This window comes from Rhinoraja longicauda, chromosome 22 (genome assembly GCF_053455715.1).
Source record: "Rhinoraja longicauda isolate Sanriku21f chromosome 22, sRhiLon1.1, whole genome shotgun sequence".
NCBI classification, from domain to species: Eukaryota; Metazoa; Chordata; class Chondrichthyes; order Rajiformes; family Arhynchobatidae; genus Rhinoraja; species Rhinoraja longicauda.
Window position 1 is genome coordinate 36,517,635 of NC_135974.1, and position 16,975 is coordinate 36,534,609.

The 16,975-nt window shown below is 45.1% G+C and overlaps 1 protein-coding gene across 4 annotated transcripts in view; it reads left to right on the forward strand.

Annotated features, from left to right (window-relative positions):
* Window positions 1–5,622: 5,622 nt before the first annotated feature.
* The window catches only part of acss2 (acyl-CoA synthetase short chain family member 2), a 52,196-nt gene continuing 40,843 nt past the window's right edge, over window positions 5,623–16,975 (forward strand). Inside the window, exons 1-3 of one of the 4 annotated variants that reach the window (XM_078419179.1) lie at window positions 5,674–5,808; window positions 6,610–6,670; window positions 8,278–8,473. In XM_078419179.1, coding sequence (XP_078275305.1) covers window positions 8,385–8,473 — 89 coding nt within the window. In that variant the 5' untranslated portion in view covers window positions 5,674–5,808; window positions 6,610–6,670; window positions 8,278–8,384. Of the gene's footprint in view, window positions 5,809–6,609; window positions 6,671–8,277; window positions 8,474–16,975 lie in introns of all 4 variants that reach the window. The other 3 variants (XM_078419178.1, XM_078419176.1, XM_078419177.1) reach the window with 3 other exon arrangements.

Sequence of the window (16,975 nt, forward strand, 5' to 3'; positions counted from 1 at the left end):
TGTCATTTACTTGCCACGTTTTTGTGGTTTCACTTGCAACGATTTTAAGCCATTGTTTTTCACTTATACTCGGTTCTGTCATACTTCTGGTGGTCAAAGAAAACTACCAACAAAAAGTCCTTGCCTGCCTCCTTGTCATGGTTGGGGATGTGAAGTAAATGACCTGTCTCTAAAAATATTCCCTTATCTGAAATTTTGAGAGTAACAGACATGCACGGATTCAAGGAGTTGCACCCATTATATTAAATATTCCTCACACAGTTGTATATGTCGTTAAATTAATAATGTGTTTGATGCTGGGACATTGTTTGCAGATTGCTCTGTTAAATAATCTCTCAGTTCTTTCTGATATTTAAGTCATTGCTTTGCAAGCCATGACTGATGTGAGTGTTCTTATTCCACTGATAAATGGCCACATAAGACGTTTACTTATTAGCGGAACGGCTGCGGCTCGCTAGCAGTCTGTTCGTCTTTTTTCCTTTTTTTTTTGTTGTGTGTCGGTGTTGGGATGGTTTTTGTATTTTTTTTTTGGTTGTGTATGTGTGGGGGGTGGTGGTGTGGGTGGGGGGGTGGTGGTGTGGGTGTGGGTGGTGGGGTGGGGTGGGGGAAACTTCTCTTCCTCACGGCGCGGGGTGCGGCTCGGCTGCGGGGCCTAACATCGCCTAGTGCGGCTCGGCCGCTGGACTTTACATCGCCCGGTGCGGCTTGGCCGCTGGACTTAACAGTGCCCGGTGCGGCTCGGCCGCGGGACTTTTCATCGCCCGGTGCGGCTTGGCCGCGGGACTTTACATCGCCCGGTGCGGCTTGGCCGCTGGACTTGACAGTGCCTGGTGCGGCTCGGCCGCGGGACTTTTCATCGCCCGGTGCGGCTTGGCCGCGGAACTTTGCATCGCTGGTGCGGCTCGGCCGCTGGACTTAACAGTGCCCGGTGCAGCTCGGCTGCGGGGCCCAACATCGCCCGGTGCGGCTCGGCCGCGGGACTTTGCATCGCCCGGTGCAGCTCGGCCGCGGGACTTTTCATCGCTGGTGCGGCTCAGCCGCGGGACTTAACATCGCCCGGTGCGGCTCGACCACGGGACTTAGCTGCGCAAGGCTTGGTCGCGGGGCCTTCCATCGCCCGGCTCGGCCGTGAGACGTTTCGGCGCCCGGTGCGATTCGGCCGCGGGGACTTCCATCCCCTTGCCGGGACTGTGCGGGTCGGTCGGGGACGAGCTGTCTGTCCGTGGGCGTGGGGAAGAGAGTGGAAGTTTTGTTGCCTCCATCACAGTGAGGGGGTGTTTGGAGTCACTGTGATGGACATTTGTGTTGGGGTTATGTGTCTTGTGTTCTTTTTTTTATGACTGCTATGTAGTTTCGTTGGGTACCTCGGTACCGAATGACAAATAAAGTTCTGTTATACTGTTATACATTTAGGTTTATTATTGTCACGTGTACTGGGGTACAGTGAAAAGCTTTTTTTGCACATATATACAGTCAATTCAGGTAATATCAATCAAGCCAAACTAAAGTACAATAGGTAGAGCAAAAGAAAAGATACAAAGATACAGAGTGCAGAATATAGTTCTCGGCATTGTAGCATAACAATTCCAAAGATGAGATCACGGAGTCAGGAGAACAACCTGGCCTGTTACTGTAGAAGCATGGGCCCGCTACTTTATAACGTAAGGAGGAAGAGTTACCTCCAAAAACGTACAGGTTTGTAGGATAATTAGTGCAGAAGAGTAAAAGGCTGCATCTTTATGAATTGGGAATATTTATGGAACTTTACATTAGCAATATGTTTGAATATGCAAATTATTTTGCCAAGAGAATTCCTCAGAGCCTGTTTCCCTGTGGATTCTTAGACATAAGAAATGTTGCATCTGTGCTCGATGTCTATATGAACATCTTACCATTCAAATAAATTTAGCAGTAGAATGTATCACTTGATGGCTTATCTATTGAATTTCCCATTTGAGGATGCCTTAACCTTCTTTGATATTAAATCTTAGTCTTAGTTTTGTTTATTATTGTCAAGTGTACAGTGAAAAGCTTTTTTTGTTGCGTGCTATCCAATCAGCGAAAATACTACATATGATTACAGTAAAGCCATCAACAGTGTACATGGATACTGGATAAAGGGTATAATGTTTAGAGCAAGATAAAGTCCAGTAAAGTTTGATTAAAGACCATTGAAGTAGATGGGAGATCAGGACTGCTCTCCAATTGGTGAGAGGACGGTTCAGTTGCCTGATAACAACTGGGGGAAAAACTTCCTGAATCTGGAGGTGTGCATCTTCAAACCTCTGGAACTCTTGCCTGATGGTGGAGGAGATGAGGGAGTGAGCAGGGTGAGACTGGTCGTTGATTATGCTAGTGGCCTTGTTGAGGCAGTGTGAAGTGTAGATGGTGTCAATGGAAGGGAGGTTGGTTTACGTGATCGACTGGGCTGCGTCCACTACTGCAATTTCTTGTGATCTTGGATGGAATTTTTCCCAAATTATGCTCTGATGCATCCTGATAAAATGCTCTCTATGGCACATCTATAGAAATTGTCGAGGGTTGTGTTGGCGACATGCCAAACTTCTTAAACCTTCCAAAGAACAAAGAGTTGTTGGTGTGCTTTCTTGGCCATTGCTTTGATGTGGCATTTCCAGGACCATCACAGAAACCAGTCTTCATCCAAATTGATTGGGTCAAGAAGCAGCTGAGAGCACTGATGCACCAAAGGTTACTGGACCAGGGAAGGTCCCAGCTGTAGTACTCAAAAGTGGCAGATAGTGGCACTACTATCAGGCCACACTTCCATGTGAGAAATGTACTTTGCACTGATGTGTTTTTTATTTTCAGTGGTGTGAGAGCAATAGTTTTTAGATTACTAAGTAAATTGATGAGATTATGGGGAGAGTAAAAAGTAGAAATAATGGAAGAGTATAAATGGATGGTTCATGGTCAATGTTTTTGTGCTGTGTATCTCTATGACTGCAATAATAGTCTCGATTAACTTAAACAAAAGCCTCTGTATCTATTGAGTCAATCTCTCCCAGAATTTTGTACGTTCCAATGAGACCATCTTTCATTCTTCTACTGTCTAATACCCATGATTCTTAATGATAGTTACTGTATTCCAAATGTGGTCTTGCCAAAGATTTCCTTCCATTTGGCTTTAACCTTGCAATAAATGGCAACATACTATTTGCATTTCTAATTGCTTGCTACATATGCATGTTTACTTTCTATGTCACCTTGAGTAGCATGACCAGATCTTTCTGTCTGCAAACACCTACCAGTTAATAATCTTTTTCTTGTCATCAGAGAACAAGCTCACATTTCCAACAATTTCCATTGTCCTTATGACATAGAAGAGGCATTTTCAGACCATTGAATCTGCTAGTTGCCCTGTAACTAATTCTTCCCACATTCCCATCAACAATCCTAAATGTTACCAATCACCTCTGCCATTTTCTTTTCCTCACTGTCTCCTTTTGCTGTCTGTGTTCTTTACACAGTTGCCCTTCCTGCCTCATTGGTAATCTCAAATGAATGTGATCATGCTCACTGCTCTTTAGCCACGACTTGCACATTAAACCATTACCTGAGGAAAAGAGTAATCAAGTATCAAAATCTTAAACTTGACTACAAGTTCTACCATGTAACAATAATCCTGGACTTCTTTGTTTGCTATGGAAACATGGACAACCTGCAAAGTCCTTGTGAAATACCACTGAAGTTACTTTGACAAATCCAAAAGTAACTTCTCCAAGCAGAGGAAATATTGTCTCTGTGGGGAGAGTTGCAGGAGGATTAGTTTTAGCAGGCAGTGAAGAAAGCGAATGGTATGTTGGCATTCATAGCGAGGGGATTTGAGTATAGGAGCAGGGAGGTTCTGCTGCAGTTGTACAGGGCATTGGTTGAGACCACACCTGGAGTATTGCGTACAGTTTTGGTCTCCTAATCTGAGGAAAGACATTCTTGCCATAGAGAGTACAGAGAAGGTTCACCAGATTGATTCCTGGGATGGCAGGACTTTAATATGAAGAAAGACTGGATAGACTTGGCTTGTACTCGCTGGAATTTAGAAGATTGAGGGGGGATCTTATAGAAACGTACAAAATTCTTAAGGGGTTGGACAGGCTAGATGCAGGAAGATTGTTCCCGATGTTGGGGAAGTCCAGAACAAGGTGTCACAGTTTAAGGATAAGGGGGAAGTCTTTTAGGACCGAGATGAGAAAGTTTTTTTTCACACAGAGTGGTGAATCTGTGGAATTCTCTGCCACAGAAGGTAGTTGAGGCCAGTTCATTGGCTATATTTAAGAGGGAGTTAGATGTGGCCCTTGTGGCTAAAGGGATCAGGGGGTATGGAGAGAAGGCAGGTACAGGATACTGAGTTGGATGATCAGCCATGATCATATGTTTAAGTTTTGTGAGAGTCGCCACAAACAAGAGCCAACAGATCATGCCTTGGATAGACACAATGCTGGAGTAACTCAGCGGGACAGGCAGCATCTCTGGAGAGAAGGAATGGGTGACATGTTGGTTCGAGACCCTCCTTCAGACTCCAGCTTTTTGTGTCTATCTTTGGTTTAAACCAGAATCTGCAATCCCTTCCAACACAGATCATCCCTTGGTGCAATCTTCTTTGGTTCCAGGTCACAGGTAAAATACAGGAGAACTCAGGTGATTGCAGGACCATTTGGACAAATGCCAGGATCTATTCTTGGTTAATTATTATTGCCACATGTACCAATTAGATTTATGTCTTCTATTGGGTTCCTCACAAATTAGTAGCTGAATGAGACCAACTGGTTGAGTTGAGTTTATTGTCAAATGTACTGAGGTACGGTGGAAAGCTTTAGTTGCTTGCCAACAAGTCAGCGGAAAGCCAATACATGATTATAATTGAGCCATTCAGTGTATAGCTACATGACAAAGGGAATAACATGATTAGCATTTAGTGCAAAATGAAGCTTTGAGGTAGTGGTGTGCCAGCAGACTCTGGAATAGCTTATGGGCTAGTGCGGCCGTGTTGGCCAGTGTTGCCGCATTTGCCATTGTTGGCCAGTGTGGGCGAGTTTGCCATTTTTGGCCAGTGCGGGTGTGTTGGCCGGTGTGGGCGCGTTTGCCATTTTTGGCCAGTGTGGGCGCGTTTGCCGTTTGTGGCCAGTGCGTGCCGTGTTGCCCAGTGTGGGCACGTTTGCCATTTTTGGCCAGTGCGGGCGCGTTGGCCAGTGTTGGCCAGTGTGGGTGCGTTCGCCCGATGGGCCTTCACCTGCACTGGGCCCACGTGGCGCACGAACCCCTCCCGTCCGCCCTGATTGGTCCAGCCCCGATTGGATGAAGCTGCGTGGCAGCGAGTGAGAACCGGCCAGTGATTGGCTGAGGTTGTTGAGAGCCATCCAATCATTGGTGGAGGCGGGATAGACGCGGCCTGTGATTGGGCCCCGGGCTGTAGCGGCGGATGAGCCGCAGCCTGTGATTGGGTCCTGGGGCGGGAGAGATGCGGAATGTGATTGGGCCCTGGGGCGGGAGAGACGCGGCCTGCGATTGGCCCCGGGGCGGGGCGATGAGGCGCGGCCTGTGATTGGGCCCCGGGGCGGGGGCGGGAGAGACGCGGCGTGTGATTGGGTCCTGGGGCGAGGGCGGGGCGCGGACGCTCGGCCCGTTGGCGGTGCTGACCTTTAAACTCAGTCGCCGCCATGATCCCCAACAAGGCGCCCGTCGGCGGAGACATCTACTACCATGGCGCCGCCGATGTCGCCCAGTGCGCCCATGTGCCCACCTTCCAGAAGTACAGGGAACTCTACCTGCAGTCCATCCACTGCCCGCAAGGTATGTGTCACCCCACCCCGCACCCTCGGGTGCCGTCACCCCAACCGCCAGCACCGCTCGGCACCCTCACCCCGCTCCGCCAGTACAATCAGCACCCAGCGCCCCGCACCCTCGGGTGCTGTTACCCCAAGCGCCAGTCACCCCTCACACACACACACACACGGTATGGGTCACCCAGCCCCTCAGCGCCCATCGGGCACTCTCACCCCCGAGCACCCCTCACAGCTCGGGCACCCTCCAGCACCCCCACCCTTCCCGCACCCATGCTTACACTTCCCACCCTGCCTCTCCCTCCTGTTACATCGCCTTTGTTCCGACACAAGGAACCGCAGATGCTGGATTAAGAAAGAGGGGCACAAGCTGCTGGAGGAGCTGAGCAGGTCAGACAGACCCACCTGCCCCCACTGAGTTACTCCAGCACCTTGCATCCTCTGTTGCAATGCCTTCTCCAGGAGGACTGATTTCCCCTCTGGGGGCTTGACATGTTCTTGTCTGTCGGGAAGGAACTGCAGATGCTGGATTAAATCATAGACACAAAAAAGCTGTAGTAACTCAGCGGGTCAGGCAGCATCTCTGGAGGGAAGGAATGGGTGACGTTTCGGCTCGAGACCAGACTGATCAGTCTGAAGAAGGGGGTCTCGACCGAAACGTCACCCATTCCTTCTCTCCAGAGATGCTGCCTGTCCCGCTGAGTTACTACAGCTTTTTGAATGATTCCTGTCCTAGGATGTGTATTCATTGTTTGTTTCTGGGTCTTTTCTCGACGTGTGTATTGCGCCACCGCATTCACATATGTTGCAGACGTCGTGAGGCCACGCTTTGAAGAAGTTCATGTTCTGAGATAGCATTGGAGATGTTTCAGGTACTGAACGCAACGTTAATATAAATACAATAATATGAGGAAGGACATTCTTGCTATTGAGGGAGTGCAGCGTAGGTTCACGAGGTTAATTCCTAGGATGGTGGGACTGACATATGAAAGAATGGAACTACTAGGCTTGTATGCATTGGAATTTAGAAGGACGAGAGGGGACCTTACAGAAACATATAAAATGCTGGAAACATGTTCCCGATGTTGTATAAGAAAATAACTGCAGATGCTGGTACAAATCGAAGGTGTTTATTCACAAAATGTTGGAGTAACTCAGCAGGTCAGGCAGCATCTCGGGAGAGAAGGAATGGGTGACGTTTCGGGTCGAGACCCTTCTTCAGACTGTTCCCGATGTTGGGTGAGTCCAGAACCAGGGGCCACAGTTTAAGAATAAGGGGTAGGCCATATAGAACTGAGATGAGGAAAAACTTTTTCACCCAGAGAGTTGTGAATTTGTGGAATTCTCTGCCTCAGAAGGTAGTGGAGGCCGATTCATTGGATGCATTCAAAAGAGAGTTAGATAGAGCTCTTAGGGCTAGTGGAATCAAGGGATATGGGGAGAAGGCAGGAACGGGGTACTCATCATATCATCATATATATACAGCCGGAAACAGGCCTTTTGGGCCCTCCAAGTCCGTGCCGCCCAGCGATCCCCGCACATTAACACTATCCTACACCCACTAGGGACAATCTTTACATTTACCCAGCCAATTAACCTACATACCTGTACGTCTTTGGAGTGTGGGAGGAAACCGAAGATCTCGGAGAAAACCCACGCAGGTCACGGGGAGAACGTACAAACTCCTTACAGTGCAGCACCCGTAGTCAGGATCGAACCTGAGTCTCCGGCGCTGCATTCGCTGTAAAGCAGCAACTCTACCGCTGCGCTACCGTGATTGTGGATGATCGGCCATGATCACATTGAATGGCGGCGCTTGCTCGAAGGGCCGAATGGCCTACTCCTGCACCTATTTTCTATGTATCTTAAGTAGTAGAAACAAGGAACTGCAGATCTTCTGAAAAAAAGTACTGGAGTAACTCGGTGGGTCAGGCAGCATAAGTCTTAGGAGCAGAAGTAGGCCATTCGGGCCATCGTGTCTACTCCACCATGGCTAATCAGAGATGCTGCCTTTCCCGCTGAGTTACTCTAGGTTTTTCTATCTATCTTCCAAAAACCAGCATCTGCAGTTCCTTCTTACACATGGCTGATCTATCTCTCCCTCTCAACCCTATAACCATCGACACCCTTACCAATCAACTATCTATCAATCTCTGCCTTAGAAATGCCGAATGACTTGGCCTTCAAAGCCATGTGTGGCATTCCACAGGTTCACCAACCTCTGACCATAGACATTCTTCCTCATCTCCTTTCTAAAGGTGGTGGAGTAACTAACTCAGCGGGACAAGTGGGTCTGCCTGACCTGCTGAGCTACTTCAGCACCTTGTGTCCTCTTGTATAAACCATCTGACCTCCAGAGATGTTGTCTGACACGCTGAGTTACTTCAGCACTTGGCATCATTTTCTGAGCATAAATACCAGTTTGTCCAAATCTGTGTGCTGTTATATGTAAGAATTCTTGTTTTGATTTTATCTGCAGAGTTCTGGGGGAAAATAGCAAAAGAATTCTATTGGAAAACTCCTCAAACTGGCAGCTTCCTGGATTATAACTTTGATCACACAAAAGGGAAAATTTTCATTAAGTTGATGGAAGGTGCTACCACGAATATATGCTACAACCTCTTGGACTGGAACGTTCATGAAAAAAAGCTGGGGGATAAAATTGCATTTTACTGGTGAGTGGCGAGTTTGGAAATTGAAGTAAATGCAATTTGTGATCATGACGTTTGTTCAAATTCTCCTGGAATTAGGTTAGAACTCCAGACTTCTGTACTTGTATGTTTTTATTTTAACAGTAATCTGGAACCAAAGAAGATTGCACCATGGGATGGTCTGTCGGCTCATCTTCTTTGTGTTGGCTTTGAAACAATTTAAAACAAATCCTACAGCAACTCTCACCACACAAGCTATATTTGCTCTGCTTGGAAGATCATCCTAATTTCCAATTAAGATGCAATGTTGTCTGCAGAAGCTGATAGGCGGTGCAAATATATTTCTCAAACAACTCCCCACTCTTAGAATTAAGTTAGTGACTAGGGATCAGATTTAGGTACTGGGTAAGAGTCTGAAGAGGAGTCCCGACTAGAAGTGTTGAGTATGTACAAATTTATGGAGAGCTTTTATATTTTGTGAAATATAATTTCAGCTACACATGCTGCATTTTAAATATATTGTTTATTAAATACCGTAGTTGTTATTGTGTTACAGCTATTATCAGGAAAGCTCCTATTATTTTTGTCACTTGTGGAGACATGTACGGTACCCAGATTGTGCTGTATGAATTCAGTATGGATAATCTATTTGGTAATTCTGCCGCGGGATCTTAAAAAGAAAATCAAGGTTTGAAAGTGGAACAAGTATGTGTTTTGGATGTAGTAGCAACTGATTTCTTCATCCCTTTTTTTTTAAAGCATTTTCATATCCTGAAATTAAAACTGCCTGGTAAAGTTACTTAAGATTTTGATTTTTAAACCTTGTACAGTTTGCCACCAGAAGTAAATACTTGTTGCTTTAGTTCATTCTCTTGCTGATACACTGCACACTTGCTGGTTTCTTGCACCTCCGTGCTATATCGAAATACAGCTCTCATCCTTTAAGTCAAAGTGTCATGGATTTGAACAAATATGAAAGATTTAAGGGAAAGTTTCTTGTTAGATCTGAAAATAATTACTCGTTGTTCGGTGCTGAAACATAGAAACATAGAAAATAGATGCAGGAGTAAGCCATTCGGCCCTTTGAGCCAGCACTGCTATTTAATATGATCTTGGCTGATCATCCAAAATTAGTACCCCGTTCCTGCTTTTTCCCCATATCCCTTGATTCCTTTAGCCCTAAGAGCTAAATGTAACTCTCTCTTGAACTGGTGAAACGGGTATAATTCCACAAATTCACTCATCTACCGTTGTATCTCTTATGCCCTTGTGTCCAACAAGGACCTATCAACTTAATTGTAACTAAATCTGGGGCAACAAGGATTGCTATTTACTGGTCAGCTGCCTTTATTTTTTTGCCTTCAATAATTCACACACCCGACCAAGTTCTGCCCTTGCACCCTTTTCTGTCTTTGTATTCCTTTCCCTTAAATCCATGGCGAGCAATCCCAGAACGCCTTGTTTGAAGAAGGGTCTCAACCCGAAACATCACCATTCCTTCTCTCCAAAGATGCTGCCTGTCTCTCTGAGTTACTCCAGCTTTTTGTGTCTATCTACGCTTTGATTATCTCAGTTGTTTCTGCCCTGCTGCCTGTTCTCAAAGTCGCTAAAGACGTATTGGACTGACTACAACTGTCAGTGATCTTGGTTTCAAGATCTCGAACAGTCTTTGAAGAAGAATCTCGAACTGAAATGTCACCATTCCTTCTCTCCAAAGATGCCGCCTGTCTCGCTGAGTTACTCCAGCATTTTGTGTCTTATGGGAGATTGTCGAGTAAACTGGAGGTTCCGCCAGCACCTTGTTTTTTGCTCAATGTATCTTCACCGTTCAGTTGAGTGGGAGTGGTATCTGGGCGATATCTCATTGTTATCTGAGGATCCTCAGGAAAACCAACCTGCAGGAGAAGCTCATGTTGTCCTTCTATCGCTGCTCCATCGAGAGTGTGCTGGCATACTGTATAACCACATGGTATGCCAGCTGCTCAGAAAAGGACAGGAAGGCCCTTCAGAGGGTCATCACGACGGCCCAGAAAATCATCGGCTGCTCACTGCCCTCCCTGGAGCACCTGTTCAGCCTGCGCTGCCTCAGTAGAGCAGGCAAAATAATAAAAGATCCATCCCACCCCGGCCACCGTCTGTTTGTTCATCTGCCCTCTGGTCGACGTTTCAGGTCAATCAAATCCCGAACAAACAGACTTAAGAACAGTTTTTACCCCAGGGCCATACGAGAACTGAACACTACCTGTGCACTAGGCAACACCGTTAAAAAATCTTGTACTTAATTTAATTGTATTTATGTATTTATTTGTTTTTGCATTTATTGCATATATGTTTGTACGCACCGTCAGGATTGGCTGTTTTTTAATTTCGTTGTACTCGTTGCAATGACAATAAATGAATATTATTATTATTATTATTATTATTATCTATCCAGTCTTAACCATGAAATTAATTGCTTCTGGAAATTCTTAAACTCGCATCTGGATTTTGTCCACTAAAGACCTTGTAAAATGTAAAACAGATAAAAAATCCCTTCTCCTGCATTCTTTGCTGAAATAGGTGTGCTTCACCTGCACTGTGAACCGTTAGCACCCACTCTAACCTCACTTGGCACTGTCGGCTTTTAAGAACACAGCAGCCAGTTTCACCATCTGTGGCCGTTGAAATTGAAAGACGCTCAGTTCTATTGATGCTTGTGCAATGATACCGTATTAAACAATGTAACATACAGTCTTTAGTATTTTTATCTTGCAGTATCAGAAATAAACACTTGGCTCTTATGAAGACGTTTGTTTTTGACAATCTTTAGACTTTCGAGATACAGCACGAGAAACAGCCCGTTCGGTCACTGACTAGTGACCACCCCGTACACCAGCATTATCCTATACACAAGGGACAATTTACAATTTTTTTTTAACCGAAGCCTGTACGCCTTTGGAGTGTGGGAGGAAACCAGATAACTCGGAGAAATCCTACATGGTCACAGTGAGAATGTACAAACTCCATACTGTAAGGGGTTTTCTGCGCCGAGCTTTCGCCCGACCTAAGGTCCCTGTGCCTTGCTCTGGTCCCTCGACCAGACCTCGCACACTGGTTCCCCGTGAGTGGTTCGACCCACTCACCCCTTACGGTTCTAGACACTGGACTTAGATGCAGGAGCGTTTATAGTGCAGAAAAATTCAACCAGACCAGATTTGAAAACCAGGGTTTAAATGGAAAAGGCTTTTATTGAGCGCTTGGGACTATTGTCCATGAATACTTGTACACATTTCTATCAGACTTATGCATAACTGTAAGATGGGGAACGTACGACACATCGCAAAATTGACCAACACATATTCATTTACACACCCACGTTTATTCAAACCACCCTCCCCTCTACACTAAACTATGTCCAGGATGTGCAGGATCGGGGTACATGCTCACCATGGGGCTATTACTGGGGTTACTGGCTGTTCGTGCTGCTTCTCCGCTGCTTTCCGTGAGGGTCGTGCTTGTCCCCTGAGTTTCTTCCTTCCGTTTCTAGCGTTCCTGGCCAGTCGTTGCGAGCGTTGCTGTCCCTGCTGCGAGCGTTGCTGTCCCTGCTGCGAGCGTTCCTGGCCAGTCGTTGCGAGCGTTGCTGTCCCTGCTGCGAGCGTGTCTTTCTTGCCTGTCTTTTCGTCTTCCTCCTGGCTTGCGTTCCTTGCAGGTTTTCTTGCAGTATTTCTTCTTGAGTTTAAAACCCAAATGTCGTGGCCAGTTATACTATTCTGACCCGTCCTATCTCCCGCCAGATCTCGGGATCTCTTTGTTTAAAAGATATGTATTGAGTTTTCCCTTTGATCTGCACTTATGTCCGGGGGGGGGGGGGGGGGGGGGGGTACCGGGGATGGCCAGACGGTGTTAATTGGTATTTCGTTGTGAGGTGATGGGTTTAATTGGTTTCCCATCACCTACCAGGTAGTTTTCTATGGGCTATTGTGCCCCCTTAACGAGATTAACTGTGTAGGTCGGCTTGGGGCATTGTGAGTATGCTGATGTCAGCGCCCCAGTGTCTGGACTTCGACCTGGTTTCGCAGGTTTCTGCATGGCCAATATCCATCCATTGTTCTGGCCGTGGCTTTGCAGAAACCTAGAGACTGGGCTGTAAGGTTTTTGCTTTTGTGGCTGGTCACGAGGTCCTGCGGCCATCTTAGGACCCACGGATTGTGACATCCCTTGGTAAACTGACCGCAGCCTTTCTCCGCTATCAGCCCCAGTCTCCCGTTTAAAATGTCCAAACTGCAGCTCTTTGCTTTGGTGTTGCTTGCAGAATGAGGGAAAACTTCTCAAATCTTACAATACAGACAGCACCCGTTGTCAGGATCGAACCCAAGTCTCTTGCGCTGTGAGGCAGCTACTGTACCGCTGAGCCACCTTAACTCCTGCAGGAAAAAGAACTTATTGCCAGTCTGAATCTCTGTAGCCGCTAACCCACTTTTTCTATTGACAAAACTGTTTTTATAATGTGATTTTGTATAATGCGAGGTTTCTTAGGAACGTAACTAGAACATTGTGGCCAATTTACCTGTATTACAAAAGTTGCAGTCAATTTCATGGTTGTTTCTCTGTGTGCAGATGTTGACTGAGTTTCTAAACATCTGCAGTATTTTCAGTACTGACGTTGCAGTAAATATGCAGTTTCTCAGGGCAGATGGCGAAGCAGCAAACCATTACAGTTTTAAGGGATGCACTTAACTAAGTGGTTGCTGCTAATGAAAGTTGGAATGATTTAGTAGATGGAATGGAAAGGTGTTATTGATTAATGGTGGGGTGACAGCAGATTTATGGGATTTGCTCAGTAATATTGTCAAGTGAAATGTCAGGAGGAAATTACAGGAGAAATGGAAGTGTCATTTGCTTCTGACTTGCTCCCTTTGTATAAATCCACAACCAGGTAGTCTGCAGAATAAAATTTTGTTGAATACGTTTGCAAAATTTTAATTAACTGCATAGTGGTTCACAGTTCTGCAATTCTACCTGATTAAAGACTAAAGTGCAATAAAGTTGGGAGAAAATTAGGTTAATTGGCCTCGGTAAAATTGCCTTCTAGTGAGTAGGGAGAGGATGAGAAAGTGGGATAACACAGAACTAGCGTGATGGGTAGTCGATGGTCGGCAAGAACCTATTTCCATGCTGTATCTTTAAATCAATCAATCTTGAACATAGGTAGACACAAAATGCCGGAGTAACTCAGCGGGACAGACAGCATCTCTGGAGAGTGGGAATGGGTGAAGTTTCGGGTCCCATTGAGTTACTCCAGCATTTTGTGTCTACCTTCGATTTAAACCAGCATCTGTAGTTCTTTCCTACAAATCTTAAATATAGCTCAATTTCTCTCTTTCCCAGTTCTGTTGAAGGATATTCAACCTGAAATGTTAACTCTATTTCCCATTCCTCGGATGCTGCCTGGCCTGCTGTGTCTTATCCGGCTTTTATTTCGGATTTCCAGCATCTGTAGTTTTTTTTGTTTTAAGTTTATAATCCATCTATTTTTATGACTGTCATCTCATTTGAGTAACTTCTGGGGTGGAATAAATAAGTAGCAGCAACAGGAAGTTTTAATCTTTATAACCCTTCTGGTCTAATTTGGAGCCTGATGTTGCCGGATAGTATTAGTAGAAAAGAGTTTGCAAAGGTGAAATTTTGAGAGTACAGAGTCTTTATGTCCCTGTTCGGTGGAAAGGAAAGAATAATAATTTGAAAGAGCCATGGTTTTCCAGGGAAATTGGACACTTGGTTCGGAAAAAGAGGGAGATATACAATAAATATAAGCGGCAGGGAGTAAATGAGGTTCTTGAGGAATATAAAGAATGTAAAAGGAATCTTAAAAAGGAAATTAAAAAAGCGAAAAAAAGATATGAGGCTGCTTTGGCAAGTAATGTAAAAGTAAACCCCAAGGGGTTCTACAGATATGTCAATAGCAAAAGGATAGTGAGGGATAAAATTGGTCCATTAGAGAGTCAGAGTGGACAGCTATGTGCTGAGCCGGAAGAAATGGGGGAGATATTAAACAATTTCTTTTCTTCGGTATTTACCGAGGAGAAGGATATTGAATTATGTGAGGTAAGCGAAACAAGTAGAGTAGTGATGGAAATTAGGAGGATTAAAGAAGAGGAGGTACGGACACTTTTGAAGAATATAAAAGTGGATAAGTCTCCAGGTCCTGATAGGATATTCCCTAGGACATTGAGGGAAGTTAGTGCAGAAATAGCAGGGGCTATGACGGAAATATTTCAAACGTCATTAGAAACAGGGATGGTGCCGGAAGATTGGCGCATTGCGCATGTTGTGCCTTTGTTTAAAAAAGGTTCTAAAAGTAAGCCTAGCAATTATAGACCTATTAGTTTGACGTCTGTGGTGGGAAAATTAATGGAAAAGATACTTAGGGACAATATATATAATTATTTGGATAATCAAGGCCTGATTAGAAACAGTCAACATGGATTTGTGCCTGGAAGGTCATGTTTGACTAATCTTCTTGAATTTTTTGAAGAGGTTACCAGGGAAATTGATAAGGGCAAGGCTGTGGATGTTGTCTATATGGACTTCAGTAAGGCATTTGACAAGGTTCCACATGGAAGGTTGATTAAGAAGGTTAAATCGTTGGGTATTAATAGTGAGGTTGCAAGATGGATTCAACAATGGCTGAATGGGAGATACCAGAGGGTAACGGTTGACAATTGTATGTCAGGTTGGAGGCAAGTGTCTAGTGGAGTGCCCCAAGGATCTGTGTTGGGTCCACTGTTGTTTGTCATTTACATTAATGATCTGGATGATGGTGTGGCAAATTGGATTAGTAAATATGCAGATGATACTAAGATAGGTGGAGTAGTTGATAGTGAGGTAGATTTTCAAAGTCTACAGAGAGACTTGGGCCTTTTGGAAGGGTGGGCTGAAAGATGGCAGATGGAGTTTAATGCTGATAAGTGTGAGGTGCTGCATTTTGGTAGGACAAATCAAAATAGGACGTACAGGGTAAATGGTAGGGAATTGAGGAATGCAGTGGAACAGAGGGATCTGGGAATAACTGTGCATTGTTCTCTGAAGGTGGAATCTCATGTGGATAGGGTGGTGAAGAAGGCGTTTGGTATGCTTGCCTTTATAAATCAGAGCATCGAGTATAGAAGTTGGGATGTAATGTTGAAATTGTACAGGGCATTGGTGAGGCCAAATCTGGAGTATGGTGTGCAGTTCTGGTCGCCAAATTATAGGAAGGATGTCGACAAAATGGAGAGGGTACAGAGGAGATTTACTAGAATGTTGCCTGGGTTTCAGCACTTAGGCTACAGAGAGAGGTTGAACAGGTTGGGTCTTTATTCTTTGGAGCGTAGAAGGTTGAGGGGGGACTTGATAGAGGTTTTTAAAATTTTGAGAGGGACGGACAGAGTTGACGTGGGTAGGCTTTTCCCTTTGAGAGTGGGGAAGATTCCAACAAGGGGACATAGCTTCAGAATTGAGGGACAAAGGTTTAGGGGTAACATGAGGGGGAACTTCTTTACTCAGAGGGTTGTGGCTGTATGGAATGGGCTTCCGGTGGAAGTGGTGGAGGCTGGCTCGATTTTATTATTTAAGAGTAAATTGGATAGGTATATGGATAGGAGGGGATTGGAGGGTTATGGTCTGAGTGCAGGTAGATGAGACTAGGTCAGGGAGAATGGTCGGCGTGGACTGGTAGGGCCGGACAGGCCTGTTTCCATGCTGTAGTTGTTATATGTTATATGTTATATGTTAATATTATGTCTAGTTCTTATACAACTATTATAAATAGATTTTCCACAAAGTGGATTGACTTTTGAAGTGTAATGTAGGAAATACAGCAGTCAATTCTAGATACACTGAGCTCCCAAATATGTGATCATAACATATTTTTTTGGTTTGTCCTCGGATAAATTTTGGGTATGATTACGATGCATATCAGCCTTGGTCTTAAGTGGCAGTGTAAAATATTATGGAGTCACAAAGAACTGCAGATGCTGGAATCATGACCAAAACACAAATTGTTGGAGGAACTCGGCCAGTCAGGCAGCATCTGTGGAGGGAAAGGACAATCGGTCTGAAGAGGGGCCGCGGCCTGAAATGTCACCTGTCCATCCCCCCAGAGACACTGAATTTCTCCAACACTTGGTGTTTTTGCAGAATTTTATGTTTATCTGTAAAAGCAAAACAACTTGATGATTTAATGCCTAATCTCAGAATGAAAGCTTCAGTATTTTCTTGAGGTATCGGTTGTGCTTAAGTCTGTGGAGCAGAAGTCAATCCATCCTTTTTTATTCAAATATACCAACAATGATGGCATCAGTCTGCACGGAATGGGCTGGGAAGCTTTCTGTCTTCCACCTGCCACTCTGTCAGTCTGGAGAAGGGTCCCGACTCGAAACATTGCCTGTCCATTCCCTCCACAGATGCTGCCTAAGACACTGAGTTCCTTCAGTAATCTGTGTTTTGCTCTAAAGTAAGCTGCTGTTTGATTTCTGAAACACCTTTGATTGCTTGAATACTTTAAAT